The sequence below is a fragment of the Agelaius phoeniceus genome, chromosome 6 (assembly GCF_051311805.1).
Source record: "Agelaius phoeniceus isolate bAgePho1 chromosome 6, bAgePho1.hap1, whole genome shotgun sequence".
In the NCBI taxonomy this organism is placed as follows: Eukaryota; Metazoa; Chordata; class Aves; order Passeriformes; family Icteridae; genus Agelaius; species Agelaius phoeniceus.
In genome coordinates, this window is record NC_135270.1 from 52501 (window position 1) to 64703 (window position 12203).

The 12203-nt window shown below is 49.1% G+C and overlaps 2 protein-coding genes and 1 long non-coding RNA gene across 6 annotated transcripts; all 3 read right to left on the reverse strand.

The window, feature by feature from the left end:
* Nucleotides 1-1727: 1727 nt before the first annotated feature.
* LOC143694263 (uncharacterized) lies at nucleotides 1728-5242 on the reverse strand. 2 transcript variants are annotated; one of them, XM_077179444.1, is made up of 7 exons: nucleotides 4667-5242; nucleotides 4457-4500; nucleotides 4313-4356; nucleotides 4191-4231; nucleotides 3993-4109; nucleotides 2724-2816; nucleotides 1728-2154 (listed from the first exon to the last, which is right to left on the reverse strand). In XM_077179444.1, the coding sequence occupies exons 1-6, from the start codon at nucleotides 4783-4785 to the stop codon at nucleotides 2777-2779; spliced, it is 405 nt and encodes a 134-aa protein (XP_077035559.1). In that variant the 5' UTR covers nucleotides 4786-5242; the 3' UTR covers nucleotides 1728-2154; nucleotides 2724-2776. The 2 variants fall into 2 exon arrangements, with proteins under 2 accessions (XP_077035559.1, XP_077035560.1); XM_077179445.1 differs by having other exon boundaries at nucleotides 2704-2816.
* Nucleotides 5243-5841: 599 nt separating this feature from the next.
* LOC143694191 (uncharacterized) lies at nucleotides 5842-6711 on the reverse strand. 2 transcript variants are annotated; one of them, XR_013182541.1, is made up of 4 exons: nucleotides 6347-6711; nucleotides 6241-6268; nucleotides 5986-6153; nucleotides 5842-5902 (listed from the first exon to the last, which is right to left on the reverse strand). It is a non-coding gene; the product is annotated as an uncharacterized LOC143694191 (long non-coding RNA). The 2 variants fall into 2 exon arrangements; XR_013182540.1 differs by lacking the exon at nucleotides 5842-5902 and having other exon boundaries at nucleotides 5943-6153.
* Nucleotides 6712-9781: 3070 nt separating this feature from the next.
* Nucleotides 9782-11733, reverse strand: LOC143694192 (uncharacterized). Of its 2 annotated transcripts, none has more exons than XM_077179377.1 (5): nucleotides 11400-11733; nucleotides 11303-11325; nucleotides 11023-11063; nucleotides 10859-10939; nucleotides 9782-10778 (listed from the first exon to the last, which is right to left on the reverse strand). In XM_077179377.1, the coding sequence occupies exons 1-4, from the start codon at nucleotides 11549-11551 to the stop codon at nucleotides 10898-10900; spliced, it is 258 nt and encodes an 85-aa protein (XP_077035492.1). In that variant the 5' UTR covers nucleotides 11552-11733; the 3' UTR covers nucleotides 9782-10778; nucleotides 10859-10897. The 2 variants fall into 2 exon arrangements, with proteins under 2 accessions (XP_077035492.1, XP_077035491.1); XM_077179376.1 differs by having other exon boundaries at nucleotides 10859-10944; nucleotides 11400-11715.
* Between the last annotated feature and the right edge of the window lie 470 nt (nucleotides 11734-12203).

Below are 12203 nucleotides of genomic sequence, written 5' to 3' on the forward strand. Positions count from 1 at the left end.
GCACTTGACAGTTTTTATTTTGTTTTTCATTTATTTTAAATTAATTTTGTTTTTTTACTTTTATTTAATTTTTATTTTAAATTTTTCTATTTTTAAAGCATTTTTATTTTATTTTTTAATTTTATTTTTTATTTACTTATTATTTTTAATTTTTCTATATTTAACGTTTTTTATTTTATTTTTTATTTTTTAAATTTACTTACTATTTTTAATTTTTCTATTTCTAAAGATTTTTATTTTTTATTTTTTTAAGTTTAAAGTTTTCTATTTTTAAAGCATTTACTTTTTTATTTTTATTTTTTATTTAATTTTTATTTTTGATTTTTTTATTTTTAGAGCTTTAATTTTATTTTTTAATTTTATTTTTTATTTTTAATTTCCCTATTTTTAAAGCATTAATTTTATAATTTTTATTTTTCTATTTTTAAAGCTTTTATTTTATTTTTCTTATTTTTTATTTTTTATTTTTTATTTTTCTATTTTTAAAGTTTTTATTTAATTTTTTAATTTTATTTTTAATTTTTCTATTTTTAAAGCTTTTATTTTATTTTTCTAATTTTATTTTTTTTTATTTTTTATTTTTAATTTTTCTGTTTTTAAAGGTTTTTATTATTTTTTTATTTAGTGCTGCCCAGACCAACTCAAGCTGGTGATTGTGGTGGTGTTTGAGGGTCTTGCATTACGGCACTACCTTTTATGGAACTCTTACAGCACTTTACAGCACTTTACAGTTTTTATTTTGTTTTTCATTTATTTTAAATTATTTTGGTTTTTTACTTTTATTTAATTTTTATTTTTAATTTTTCTATTTTTAAAGAATAGAAATTATTTATTTATTTATATTTTATATTTTATTTATTATATTTATTTATTTTATTACATTTCATTTGGTACTGCCCAAACCTGCTGTAGTGCATTTTTATACTTTATAATACTTTGAAGTAGTTTTGTTTTGTATCCCCATATTTTTCCCAAATGGTTTATCCCAAACTGTACCCCCCTCCTTCTACCTGTGTTATCCCTCTCCCAGGATGAGATCATCCCCAAACCCCCACCCTGGCTCTCTGTCAATCACTCAGCCTCCCATCCCCTCCATGCAGAAGTTTCGGTCCAAGTCGTCCAGTGATTAGCCAGAGGCCAGGGGTCAGCCCCCCGAGCCTTGCCCCATACGCTGTCCTGTATGTCTATGCCCCAGCATCCATCCCTTAGGGTCACTTATTGGTTGGTAAAATGTTATCTACTTTCGGTTTCCACCTCCCTTTAAATGTAACCTTGGCACATCTCCCTGGGGCTCTTGGCAGGAGGCCCCTGAGGTGCAGGAGCTCCTTTGGGACTCCTAATAAAACCTTGGATTAACCCCTGCTAAGAGTCGGCCCTTTATCATCTACCGCTGTCTCTGGTGTCTCTTGTGCTGCACAGGGGCCCAGCCCAGGTGCCCTCAGCACCCTCGGGGCACAGAGAGTGTCTCCCCCCAGCCCAGGTGCCCTCAGCACCCTCGGGGCACACACAGAGAGTGTCTCCCCCCAGCCCAGGTGCCCGCAGCACCCTCGGGGCACAGACAGTGTCTCCCCGCTCTCGGCCGTGTCAGGGCTGCCCCCCGGTGTCTGCCGACTCGGGACCGGCCGAGGGTTACTGAGAGGCTCGCACAAACCCGCTCGGCTCCTGATTGTGGCGGTGTTTGAGGGTCCCCAGGACGAGGGAAGAGACGAGAATCTTGACTCCACCTCTCAGAAGGCTGAAATATTATTTTATGATCTCTATTATATTAAAAGAAAATGAGATAGTAGAACTATACTAAAAGAGCAAGGAGACATCAGAAAGCTGGAAAGGAATGAATAATAAAAACCTGGGACTGCTCACAGCCCCGACGCAGCTGGACCATGATTGGTCATCAAGTAGACACTGCACAGGAGACTAATCCAAGATGCCCCTGTTGCTAAACCATCTCCAGCCCACACTCCACAGCCAGCAGATCGTTATTGGTTCCATTTCTGTTCTGAGGCTTCTCAGGAGAAAAATCCCAGCAAAAGGATTTTCATAAACACGTCAGTGCCAGGTGATGGCACAGGCAGCATCGGCCGGCCGAGGTCACTGTGTCATCCCTGCCAGCCCAGGTGTCACAGCAAGGAGGAGAGAGTTCACCCTGTGCTCACCCTGCAATACAGAGCAATACAACACACATATTAACACAAGATGATAACCTTTTTCTATTTTCTTTACGTGTGGATTTATTGTTATAGGAAACCCAAAACAACAAAAGCACGCAAAAAACAACACTCATCTACAATTAACACCCCCTTCAGATGACACACGAAGTCACCATCCCTCTCATCACAACTGCTAAATTACACCCCAGCAATCATTGGTCCTCGGGAACATGGTTCCCGGGAGCCTCAAAAAAATCTTCCTGCCTGACAAAAACCCCGGTCCCTGGACAGTCCGCGCCCAAACTCTGGTGATGAGCGTCGCCTCACAGACCGACTGGGACCGAGGAAAAAAAAACAGCCGGCGGGGGGGAAACCCAGCTGGGGATTTTTTATTCTAAATTTAAAAATGAGTTGAAAAACTTGAAAAGCAAAAGTCACACACACAAGGTTAAATCCAGTAATCCAGTCGGCATGCGCTGACACATGCAGAGATGAGCAGACGCAGACAGACACAGACACATGCTCTCACACACGCTCACACGCTCTTCCCACTTACACACTCGCTGCGGCCCTTACTCGAGACGCTGAAGAACGTGCTGCCACACATCTTCTGGCTGCGCTCCTTGACGTCAGTTGGTAGGTTCTGGGGAAATCGGTAGCCTCGGGGACCTGTGAGACGACAGGAAGCGGTCAACGAGTGGCTATCTGACAGCTAGGACTTGTCTCCACTCTGGACCAATAAGTTTTCTACCCAAAATCCCATAAAAGACAGATGAACAGTAAAGTTTTTATAACTCTTCTACCTGACTGTGACTACGTGCCCGGGCAGGGCAGCTCCAACCATAAGTGGTACAATATAAGTACACACAACAATCTAAGTCGATGCATACAGTGCAAGTGTACATAGAGGGTAGGTACATACAGTATAAGCCAGCACAGGTACACACAATATAAGCCAGGACTTGAGATAACTCGCTGGAAGATGAATTCTTGAGTCCTATACCCTTCAGAAGATGGAACCTATAGAAGTACTGCAGTCACATGAGGAGGGTGCAAGACACTCCCTCTAGCAGTCCAAGAAAATGGCATGGAAAAAAAGGCACTACCAAAGCTGGTAGTGAGAAGGAAGATGGATGAGAACATCTTGTCCGTTTGAGACATTCCTGTCTCAAAGAGTAAAAATGTAAAGATGCCAGAATAAGGGATATCCAGAAAGGAATGTGAGTAGAATACAGCCTAGATGGCACAGAACAGTGCCGATAAAGCATTGAGACGTAACAAAGGCCTATGACGTGGAAGACAACGGACACAGACACGGACAACACAGACACGGACAACATAGACACAGAGACAAGTGGCAACTGCCTGGCACTGTCCCCTTAGGCACCCGAGATGCCTAGCGCAAGATGTGCCAGAGGCTGATGATGCCAAAGGAGAGGAAGCCCTATGATGATAGCACGTGATGATGAAATGTAACTCGTTAAAAGAAGTTAGTGCCACAGCAGTTAAGAGGATGCTCGAGAGGCTCAGCAAGCCTAGAGAAGGAAGCCGACGGCCAGGTGACCGTGGCTATAGCTCCGGACGTGAAGGCGAGCTCCTCAGGGGAAAGATCCGTGACGACGTCGGGCCGAGGAAGGCGGACGATGCAAAGTTCACAAGAATCCTGAGATGGGTCAGAACTGCCCTGCCCGGCAAAGGCTCTGGTCAGGCTGAGGAGAAATCCTCTCCCTTTTCTTCCAGAGAGCTGGTCCCACTACAGACCTCTCCGCTAAGCTGACATCAAATTGCCCTCTGTGATAGTAAAGGTTTTTCCCCTTCTCCCAACTGCTGGCCCCGACACTTAGCTTTTGGAAAAGGAGCAGACAAAATCCATCCTCGGTCGGACGTGGATGTTGAAACGTGCTCCGTGTGTGCCTCGGTGCTGTCGTTTCCAACCTTTGGCTACGAGGCTCCTCAGGGTACCTAAGACAAAACAGAAAAGGTGACTATTGCCATCAAAAACAGTAATCCCCGGGACTCCTCCGCACCCCTGCCCCGGCTCACCTCAAATTTTGATTTGACTCCAGAGGGTGCCCAGAAGATACCTGCAAAGAGAAAAGGTACACACTTAGCATGCTGCTGTGTAACACTCACCTGTGAGTCAGCCTGCCTAAACACCGACTCACCTGCCCTCCTCTGTTCCTTGGCATGCCTAGGGCAGCGACAGCACCTGCAAAGAAACAAAGCAGAAAAGCATGCTGAGACACTGTGAAAACACAACCTCCCAAATCTGACAAGGATGCCACACTGATACCTTAAGCTGCACACACCTGGAATGGGCATGCCCGGCCAGGATAGATGGCAAGTGGACCACCTAAAATAAAAAGTGGAGATGCTAAGAGCTGCACCAGAAACTGAGACATCAGCAAAAACAACTGCTTCTGTACACTACTCAATGCTCACCTCGCCCACTCGGCCTTGACTTCCTAAAAAGAGAGCCATCATTTATGCTCTCTCTACAGAGACAAACAGTGACTGACCTGCTCGGGGGAATCCCCTCACCCGGGATGGGGGGCTCTGCCCTGGATTTCATCCTTCTGCACCTGAAAGAAAGGACAAAAATCAAAGAGCTGCAGGATAACTTAAGAGCTCCAGACATCTTGTGCCCATCTACAAATCCCACCTAGAGTCCAACGACACCCCACATTACAAACATCAAGTCCCCGGGACTTCTCCTATTGCACCAGGCTATGCAGAAAGGCAGAGCAGCTCCGGCACAAATGTGTGCAGACACCCGTGACACAGGACAGGACAAACAATGGGGACACAACAGGAACAGAAATCTCTGGGTAAGGAAAATGACAGCGAGCACCAAGAGGACGCAAAATTAGAGGACCGAGGTGAAACTGATGGCGGGCTGATGAAGTTCAGAGAACCCTGGAGGAACAAGATGCTAACTGAATGATTTATTCCAAGAACTGCAAAGATGGATGCCCGAGAATCCTACGGTCAGAAGCCTCTACCTGTCCCCACATTCTTACAAGTCCTAATCCATCATAACAGAACCTTGCAGGGTGCAGCTGTCCATACAGCTCAGAACAAGACCTGAAAAGACATCTGACTGGATGCTTCGAAAAAGAGTTGCGATTCTGATACCTGTCTGAGCTGCCGAGTTAAAAGTTCCATGGCATCGGTGCCAGGGCAAGGAACGCTGAGAGTACAGATGCTAAGACTGGTGCCAAGGTTTCTGACAGGCCCCTCAAAGGGCTATGATAAAAGACATGAGATATCCAACAACACATAATACACAAAAGACAAGTGACACAATACACACTGGGACTGCTCTGCCCTGCGCACCTCAGCACTGGGATCAAAAGTGAGATTTTGCTTTTATGGGGCCTAAGGGGCCACTTCATGGACACTCCTCACCTCCAAAGCGGACTCAAATCCCCCCCTCCCAGTAATTCCCAAACCAGCACCCTGCTTTCATCCCCCCTGGGGGTCGTAGCCCTCTACTTCTCTCTCAGACATCTGGGGATGCTGGTCTCAGGTGCAAAGAAAGGCCACCTCGTCAGCTGGGAAGGTCCTGCTGGCACCGGGCTGGTGTCTCTTCGACAGCTGTATTAAAGAAAACCAAACATCAATGCCTGATCGTGGCACCACATTGGCCAAAACCCCACAAGTCTGCTCCTCACCCTTCTCCTAAGAACGCTCAGCTGCTTGGGCCGCACGCTTCGGGCACGCTCAGAGACCGAGGCCGTCATCACAGTGGACGCCTGGGTTCAGAGGAGATGAGGTGATTTGGCACGGCTGAAACCTGAGTGGACCCTCGCTCCTCCCCCCTACTTCCCTGACTCACCACAACTCCTCAGCACTTGCTGGAGGCCACCTGGATGGCACCTTTAAATAGAAAAGTTCAGGGCTTCATCACCAAGTCCTGTAATGCATCCACAGGGCTCATATTTGCAGGAAACCCGGTGCATCGGCTGGCTGGTGACGGGGGCTTGGCATACTCCGAGTGGATTGCCTAAAGTGCACAAACGAGAACGGAAGCTTAGAGCTGCACCAGAAATTGAGACCTGAGCAATAACAACTACTGCTCTCCACTGCCCACCTTGACAGCTGGTATCCACATTTGCTTCCTAAAAAGAAAGACAAAGAACAGTGCTGTAACAGAGTCACCATATACACTTCTGCTGCAGAGACAAACGGTGCCTCACCTGCTCGGGGGAAACCCCTCACCCGGGATGGGGCCCTCTGGCACACATTTAATCCATCTGAATCTGAAAAAAAGTTAGGACAAGAGTCAAACTGTTGCAGGATAACTTAGGAGCTCCAGACGTCTGGTGTCCATCTACAAATCCCATCTAGAGTCCCACTACACCCCACATTACAAACTCCCAGGGACTTCTCCTACTGCACCAGGCTATGCGGCAGGGCAGAGCAGCTCTGGCACAAATGTGTGTGCTGACACCCGTGACACGGGACAGGACGTGACAGACAGGGGGGACACAACAGGAACAGAAAGCTCCTGGCAAGGAAAGTGGCTGCAAGGACTCAGAGAATGCAAAAGGAGATGACCAAGATGAGACAGATGGCAAACTGATGAGGCTCAGAGAACCCTGGAGGAAGATGCTGGCTGAATGATTTATTCCAAGAACTGCAAAGATGGATACCCAGGAATCCTACGGTCAGAATCCTCACCCTAACCTCGCATTCTTACAAAGCCTAATCTGTTGAAATGGAGCATTGCGGAGCACGGCTGTCCGTGCAGCTCAGAACAAGACCTGAAAAGCCACCTGACTGGATGCTTCCAAAGAGAGATGCAATTCTGATGCCTGTCGGAGCCCCCAAGTCAAAGGTTCCATGGCCTGGGGACCAGGCTGAGGAACACTGAGATCACAGATTCTAAGAATGGCGCCAAGGTTTCTGACAGGCCCTTCACAGGGCTAAGATAAGAGACATGAGATACCCAAACATCACATAATACACAAAAGACAAGGGACACGATACACACTGGGACTGCTCTGCCCTGCGCACCTCAGCACTGTGCTCAAAAGTGAGACTTTGCTTTTACGTGGCCTAAGGGGCCACATCTTGGCTACCCTCATCTCCAGAGACAACTCAACCCCCTCCCCCCCAGGAGCCCCAACCCAGCACCCTGCTTTCATCCCCTCTGTGGGTCGTAGCCCTTGACTTATCTCTTGGACATATGGAAATCCCAGTCCATGTCAGGTGCGAAGGAAGGCCGCCTTGTCAGCTGGGAAGGTCCTGCTGGCACCGGGCCGTTGCCTCTTAGACAGCTATATCAAAGGAAACCAAACATCAATGCCTGATCGTGGCACCACATTGGCCAAAACCCCACAAGTCTGCTACTCACCCTTCTCCTAAGAAGGCCCGGCTCTTCGGGTCGCACGCTCCGGCCGCGCTCAGAGGCCGATGCCATCGTCGTGGGGTGCGCCTGGGTTAAGTGGACAGGAGGTGACGTGGCATTGCTGAAACCTGAGTGGACCCTCACTCCTCCTCCCTACTTCCCTGACTCACCGCAACTCCTCGGCGGTTCCTGACGGCTGCCCGGAACGCGGGGCTCGCGAGAGTGGCAAACCCGGTCTGGCGGCCCGTTGGGGATGGGAGCTTGGCATGCTCCGAGCAGATGGCCTAAGGCACAAAAACGAGAACGGAGACTTAGACTTGCCCCAGGAATTGAGACCTCAGCAACAAGAAAGGCTACTGCTCACCTTACCCTCTTGAACTTGACTGCTGAGATGCTGCTATACTTGCTAAAAATAAAGACAAAGAACAGCGCTGTAACAGGGTCACACTTGACACATCCCCTGCACAGACAAATGGTGACTGACCCGCTATGGGGAACCCCCTCACCCGGGATGGGGTGCTCTGCCATGGATGCAATGCATCTGCACCTGCAAGAGAGTTAGAACATATGTCAAACACCGGCAGGATGACTCAAAAGCTGCAAACACCTTATATCAATCTAGGAACAGCATCTAGAGTCCAAGTACACCCCACATGAAAAATTTCAACTCCCCAGGGCTTGTCCTATCACAAAAGGCTATGCAGCAGGGCAGAGCAGCTCCGGCACAAATATGTGCAGACACCCGTGACACAGGACAGACAGGACACGACAAACAATGGGCACACAACACAGACAGAAATCTCTTGGCAAAAAGGATTACTGCGAGCAACGAGAGCATGCCAAATGAGATGACCGAGGTGAGACTGATGGCAAGCTGATGTGGCTCAGAAAACACTGAAGGAAGAAGATGCTAATTGAATGATTTATTCCAAGAACTGCAAAGATGGATACCCGAGAATCCTACGGTCAGAAGCCTCTACCTGTCCCCACATTCTTACAAGTCCTAATCTGCCATAATGGATCCTGGCAGGGCATAGCTGTCCATACAGCTCAGAACAAGGCCTGAAAAGACATCTGACTGGATGCTTCCAAAGAGAGATGCAATTCTGATACATGTCTGAGCTCCCCAGGCAAAGGTTGTATGGCATGGGTGCCAGGCCAACAAATGCAGAGATCACAGAGGATAAGAACAATGCCAAAGTTTCTGACAGGACCCTGAAAAGGCTAAGGTAAGAGACATGAGATACCCAAACAACACACAAGGCACAATAGACAAGGGACATCATACACACCGGGACTGCTCTGCCCTGCGCACCTCAGCACTGGGATCAAAAGTGAGATTTTGCTTTTATGGGGCCTAAGGGGCCACTTCATGGACACTCCTCACCTCCAAAGCGGACTCAAATCCCCCCCTCCCAGTAATTCCCAAACCAGCACCCTGCTTTCATCCCCCCTGGGGGTCGTAGCCCTCTACTTCTCTCTCAGACATCTGGGGATGCCGGTCTCAGGTGCAAAGAAAGGCCACCTCGTCAGCTGGGAAGGTCCTGCTGGCACCGGGCTGGTGTCTCTTCGACAGCTGTATTAAAGAAAACCAAACATCAATGCCTGATCGTGGCACCACATTGGCCAAAACCCCACAAGTCTGCTCCTCACCGTGCTCCTAAGAACGCTCAGCTGCTTGGGCCGCACGCTTCGGGCACGCTCAGAGACCGAGGCCGTCATCACAGTGGACGCCTGGGTTCAGAGGAGATGAGGTGATTTGGCACGGCTGAAACCTGAGTGGACCCTCACTCCTCCCCCCTACTTCCCTGACTCACCACAACTCTTGGGCAGCTGCCGGAGGCCACCTGGATGGCACCTTTAAATAGAAAAGTTCAGGGTTTCATCACCAAGTCCTGTAATGCATCCACAGGGCTCATATTTGCAGGAAACCCGGTGCATCGGCCGGCTGGTGACAGGGGCTTGGCATACTCCGAGTGGATTGCCTAAAGTGCACAAACGAGAACGGAAGCTTAGAGCTGCACCAGAAATTGAGACCTGAGCAATAACAACTACTGCTCTCCACTGCTCACCTTGACAGCTGGTATCCACATTTGCTTCCTAAAAAGAAAGACAAAGAACAGTGCTGTAACAGAGTCACCATATACACTTCTGCTGCAGAGACAAACGGTGCCTCACCTGCTCGGGGGAAACCCCTCACCCGGGATGGGGCCCTCTGGCACACATTTAATCCATCTGAATCTGAAAAAAAAGTTAGGACAAAACTCAAACTGTTGCAGGATAACTTAGGAGCTCCAGACGTCTGGTGTCCATCTACAAATCCCATCTAGAGTCCCACTACACCCCACATTACAAACTCCCAGGGACTTCTCCTACTGCACCAGGCTATGCGGCAGGGCAGAGCAGCTCTGGCACAAATGTGTGTGCTGACACCCGTGACACGGGACAGGACGTGACAGACAGGGGGGACACAACAGGAACAGAAAGCTCCTGGCAAGGAAAGTGGCTGCAAGGACTCAGAGAATGCAAAAGGAGATGACCAAGATGAGACAGATGGCAAACTGATGAGGCTCAGAGAACCCTGGAGGAAGATGCTGGCTGAATGATTTATTCCAAGAACTGCAAAGATGGATACCCAGGAATCCTACGGTCAGAATCCTCTCCCTAACCTCACATTCTTACAAAGCCTAATCCGTTGAAATGGAGCATTGCGGAGCATGGCTGTCCGTGCAGCTCAGAACAAGACCTGAAAAGCCACCTGACTGGATGCTTCCAAAGAGAGATGCAATTCTGATGCCTGTTGGAGCTCCCGAGTCAAAAGGTCAATGGCCTGGGTACCAGGCCAAGGAATGAAGAGATTACAGATGCTAACAATGATGCCAGGGTTTCTGCTAGGCTCCTCAAAGGCCTAAGGTAAAGGACATGACACATCCAACCACACAGAACACACAATAGACAAATGACACAGTACACACCCGGACTGCTCTGCCCTGTACACCTCAGCACTGTGATCAAAAGTGAGACTTTGCTTTTATTTCCCCCCCAGGCCTAAGGGGCCGCTTCGTGGACACCCCCGTCTCCAAAGCGGACTCAAAAACCCCTCCCGATGGGTCCCTGCCCTGCGCCCTGGTTTCATCCCTTCTGTGGGTCGTAGCCCTCTACTTATCTCTCAGACATCTGGGGATGCCGGTCTGTGTCAGGTGCAAAGGAAGGCTGCCTCGACATCTGGGAAGGTCCTGCTGGCACTGTTGTTCAACAACTTCCTGTTGTTTCTTCGTCTGCTCCAATAAAGAAAACAAAATATCAATGCATAACCTCAGCAGCACATTGGCCAAAACCCAACAATTCTGCCACTCACTCTTTTCCCAAGAATGCCCGGCTCCTGGGGCCGCACGCTTCAGCCGCACTCGGAGGCTGACGCCATCGTCGTGGGGCACGCCTGGGCTAAGAGGAGACGAGGGGATGTGGCGCTGCTGAAACCTGAGCGGAGCCTCGCTCCTCCTCCCTACTTCCCTGACTCACCGCAACTCCTCGGCCATTGCTGAAGGCTACCCTGGTGACACCTTTAAACAGAAAAGGCAGAGGCTTCATCGCCGAGTCCCGTGATTCTTCCCCAGGGCTCGGGAGAGCGGCAAACCCGGCGCGTCGGCCGGTTGGTGACTGGGGCTTGGCCTACTCCGAGTGGATTGCCTGAAGCGCAGAAACAGGAACGGATGCTTAGAGCTGCACCGCAAAGTGAGACTGGAGCAATAACAACTAACTGCTTCTGTACGCTACTCAATGCTCACCTTGCCCATCTCACCTTGCCTGCTGATGTCCAGCTTCCTAAAAAGAAAAAGAACAGAGCTGTAACAGAGTCACACTTGACACTCCCCCTGCAGAGACAAACAGTGACTGACCTGCTCGGGGGAACCTCCTCACTCGGGATGGGTGGATGGATTTTGCCCTGGATTTTATCCTTCTGCATCTGAAAGAAAGCGAGGACAAACGTCAAAGGGCTGCAGGATATCTTCACAGCTCCAAACATCTTCTGTCTATCTAGGAATATCATCTAGAGTCCGGCCACACCCCACAAACTGCGTGTCCCTGAGCCTTGTCCTGTTGCAGCAGCCTCTGCGGCAGGGCAGAGCAGCTCCGGCACAAACATGTGCAGACACCCGTGACACAGAACGTGACCAACGGGGGGACGTTAAACACGACACATTATGCTTGTGGTGAGGGCCTCGAGGGGAAAAGGCAAAAGGGACCCCAAAGACACAATAGGTAACACGGTACACCCGACAACACGACGTGGACCGGAACTGCTCTGCCCTGCCCGCCTGCACGCTGCCATCAAATGTGGAGTCTCTCCCCTTAGCTGTCCTAAGAGGCCCCTTGGAGAAGATTGCTTTTCCCTCTGCTAATTTTTCAATCTGTCCCAGGAACTCCCAACCCGCTGCTCTCCCTTCTCCAGGCCATGACCCAGACTTATCTTTTGGATGACCGGCGATGTGAATCCACGTTGCACCTGAAATGAGTCTGCCTCGGAGGGCCCCGTGATTGCCTGTTAGCCTCTCGGTCAGCTACAATAAAGAAAACCAAAACCAAAGTATGAGTTCAGAGTTATGTGGGCCAAATCCCAGCAAGTCAGCTACTTGCCCTCTCCTGAGTGTGCCTGGCTCCTTCAGGCTCCACCTTCATCCTGATTCCAAGGCTGTGGGCAT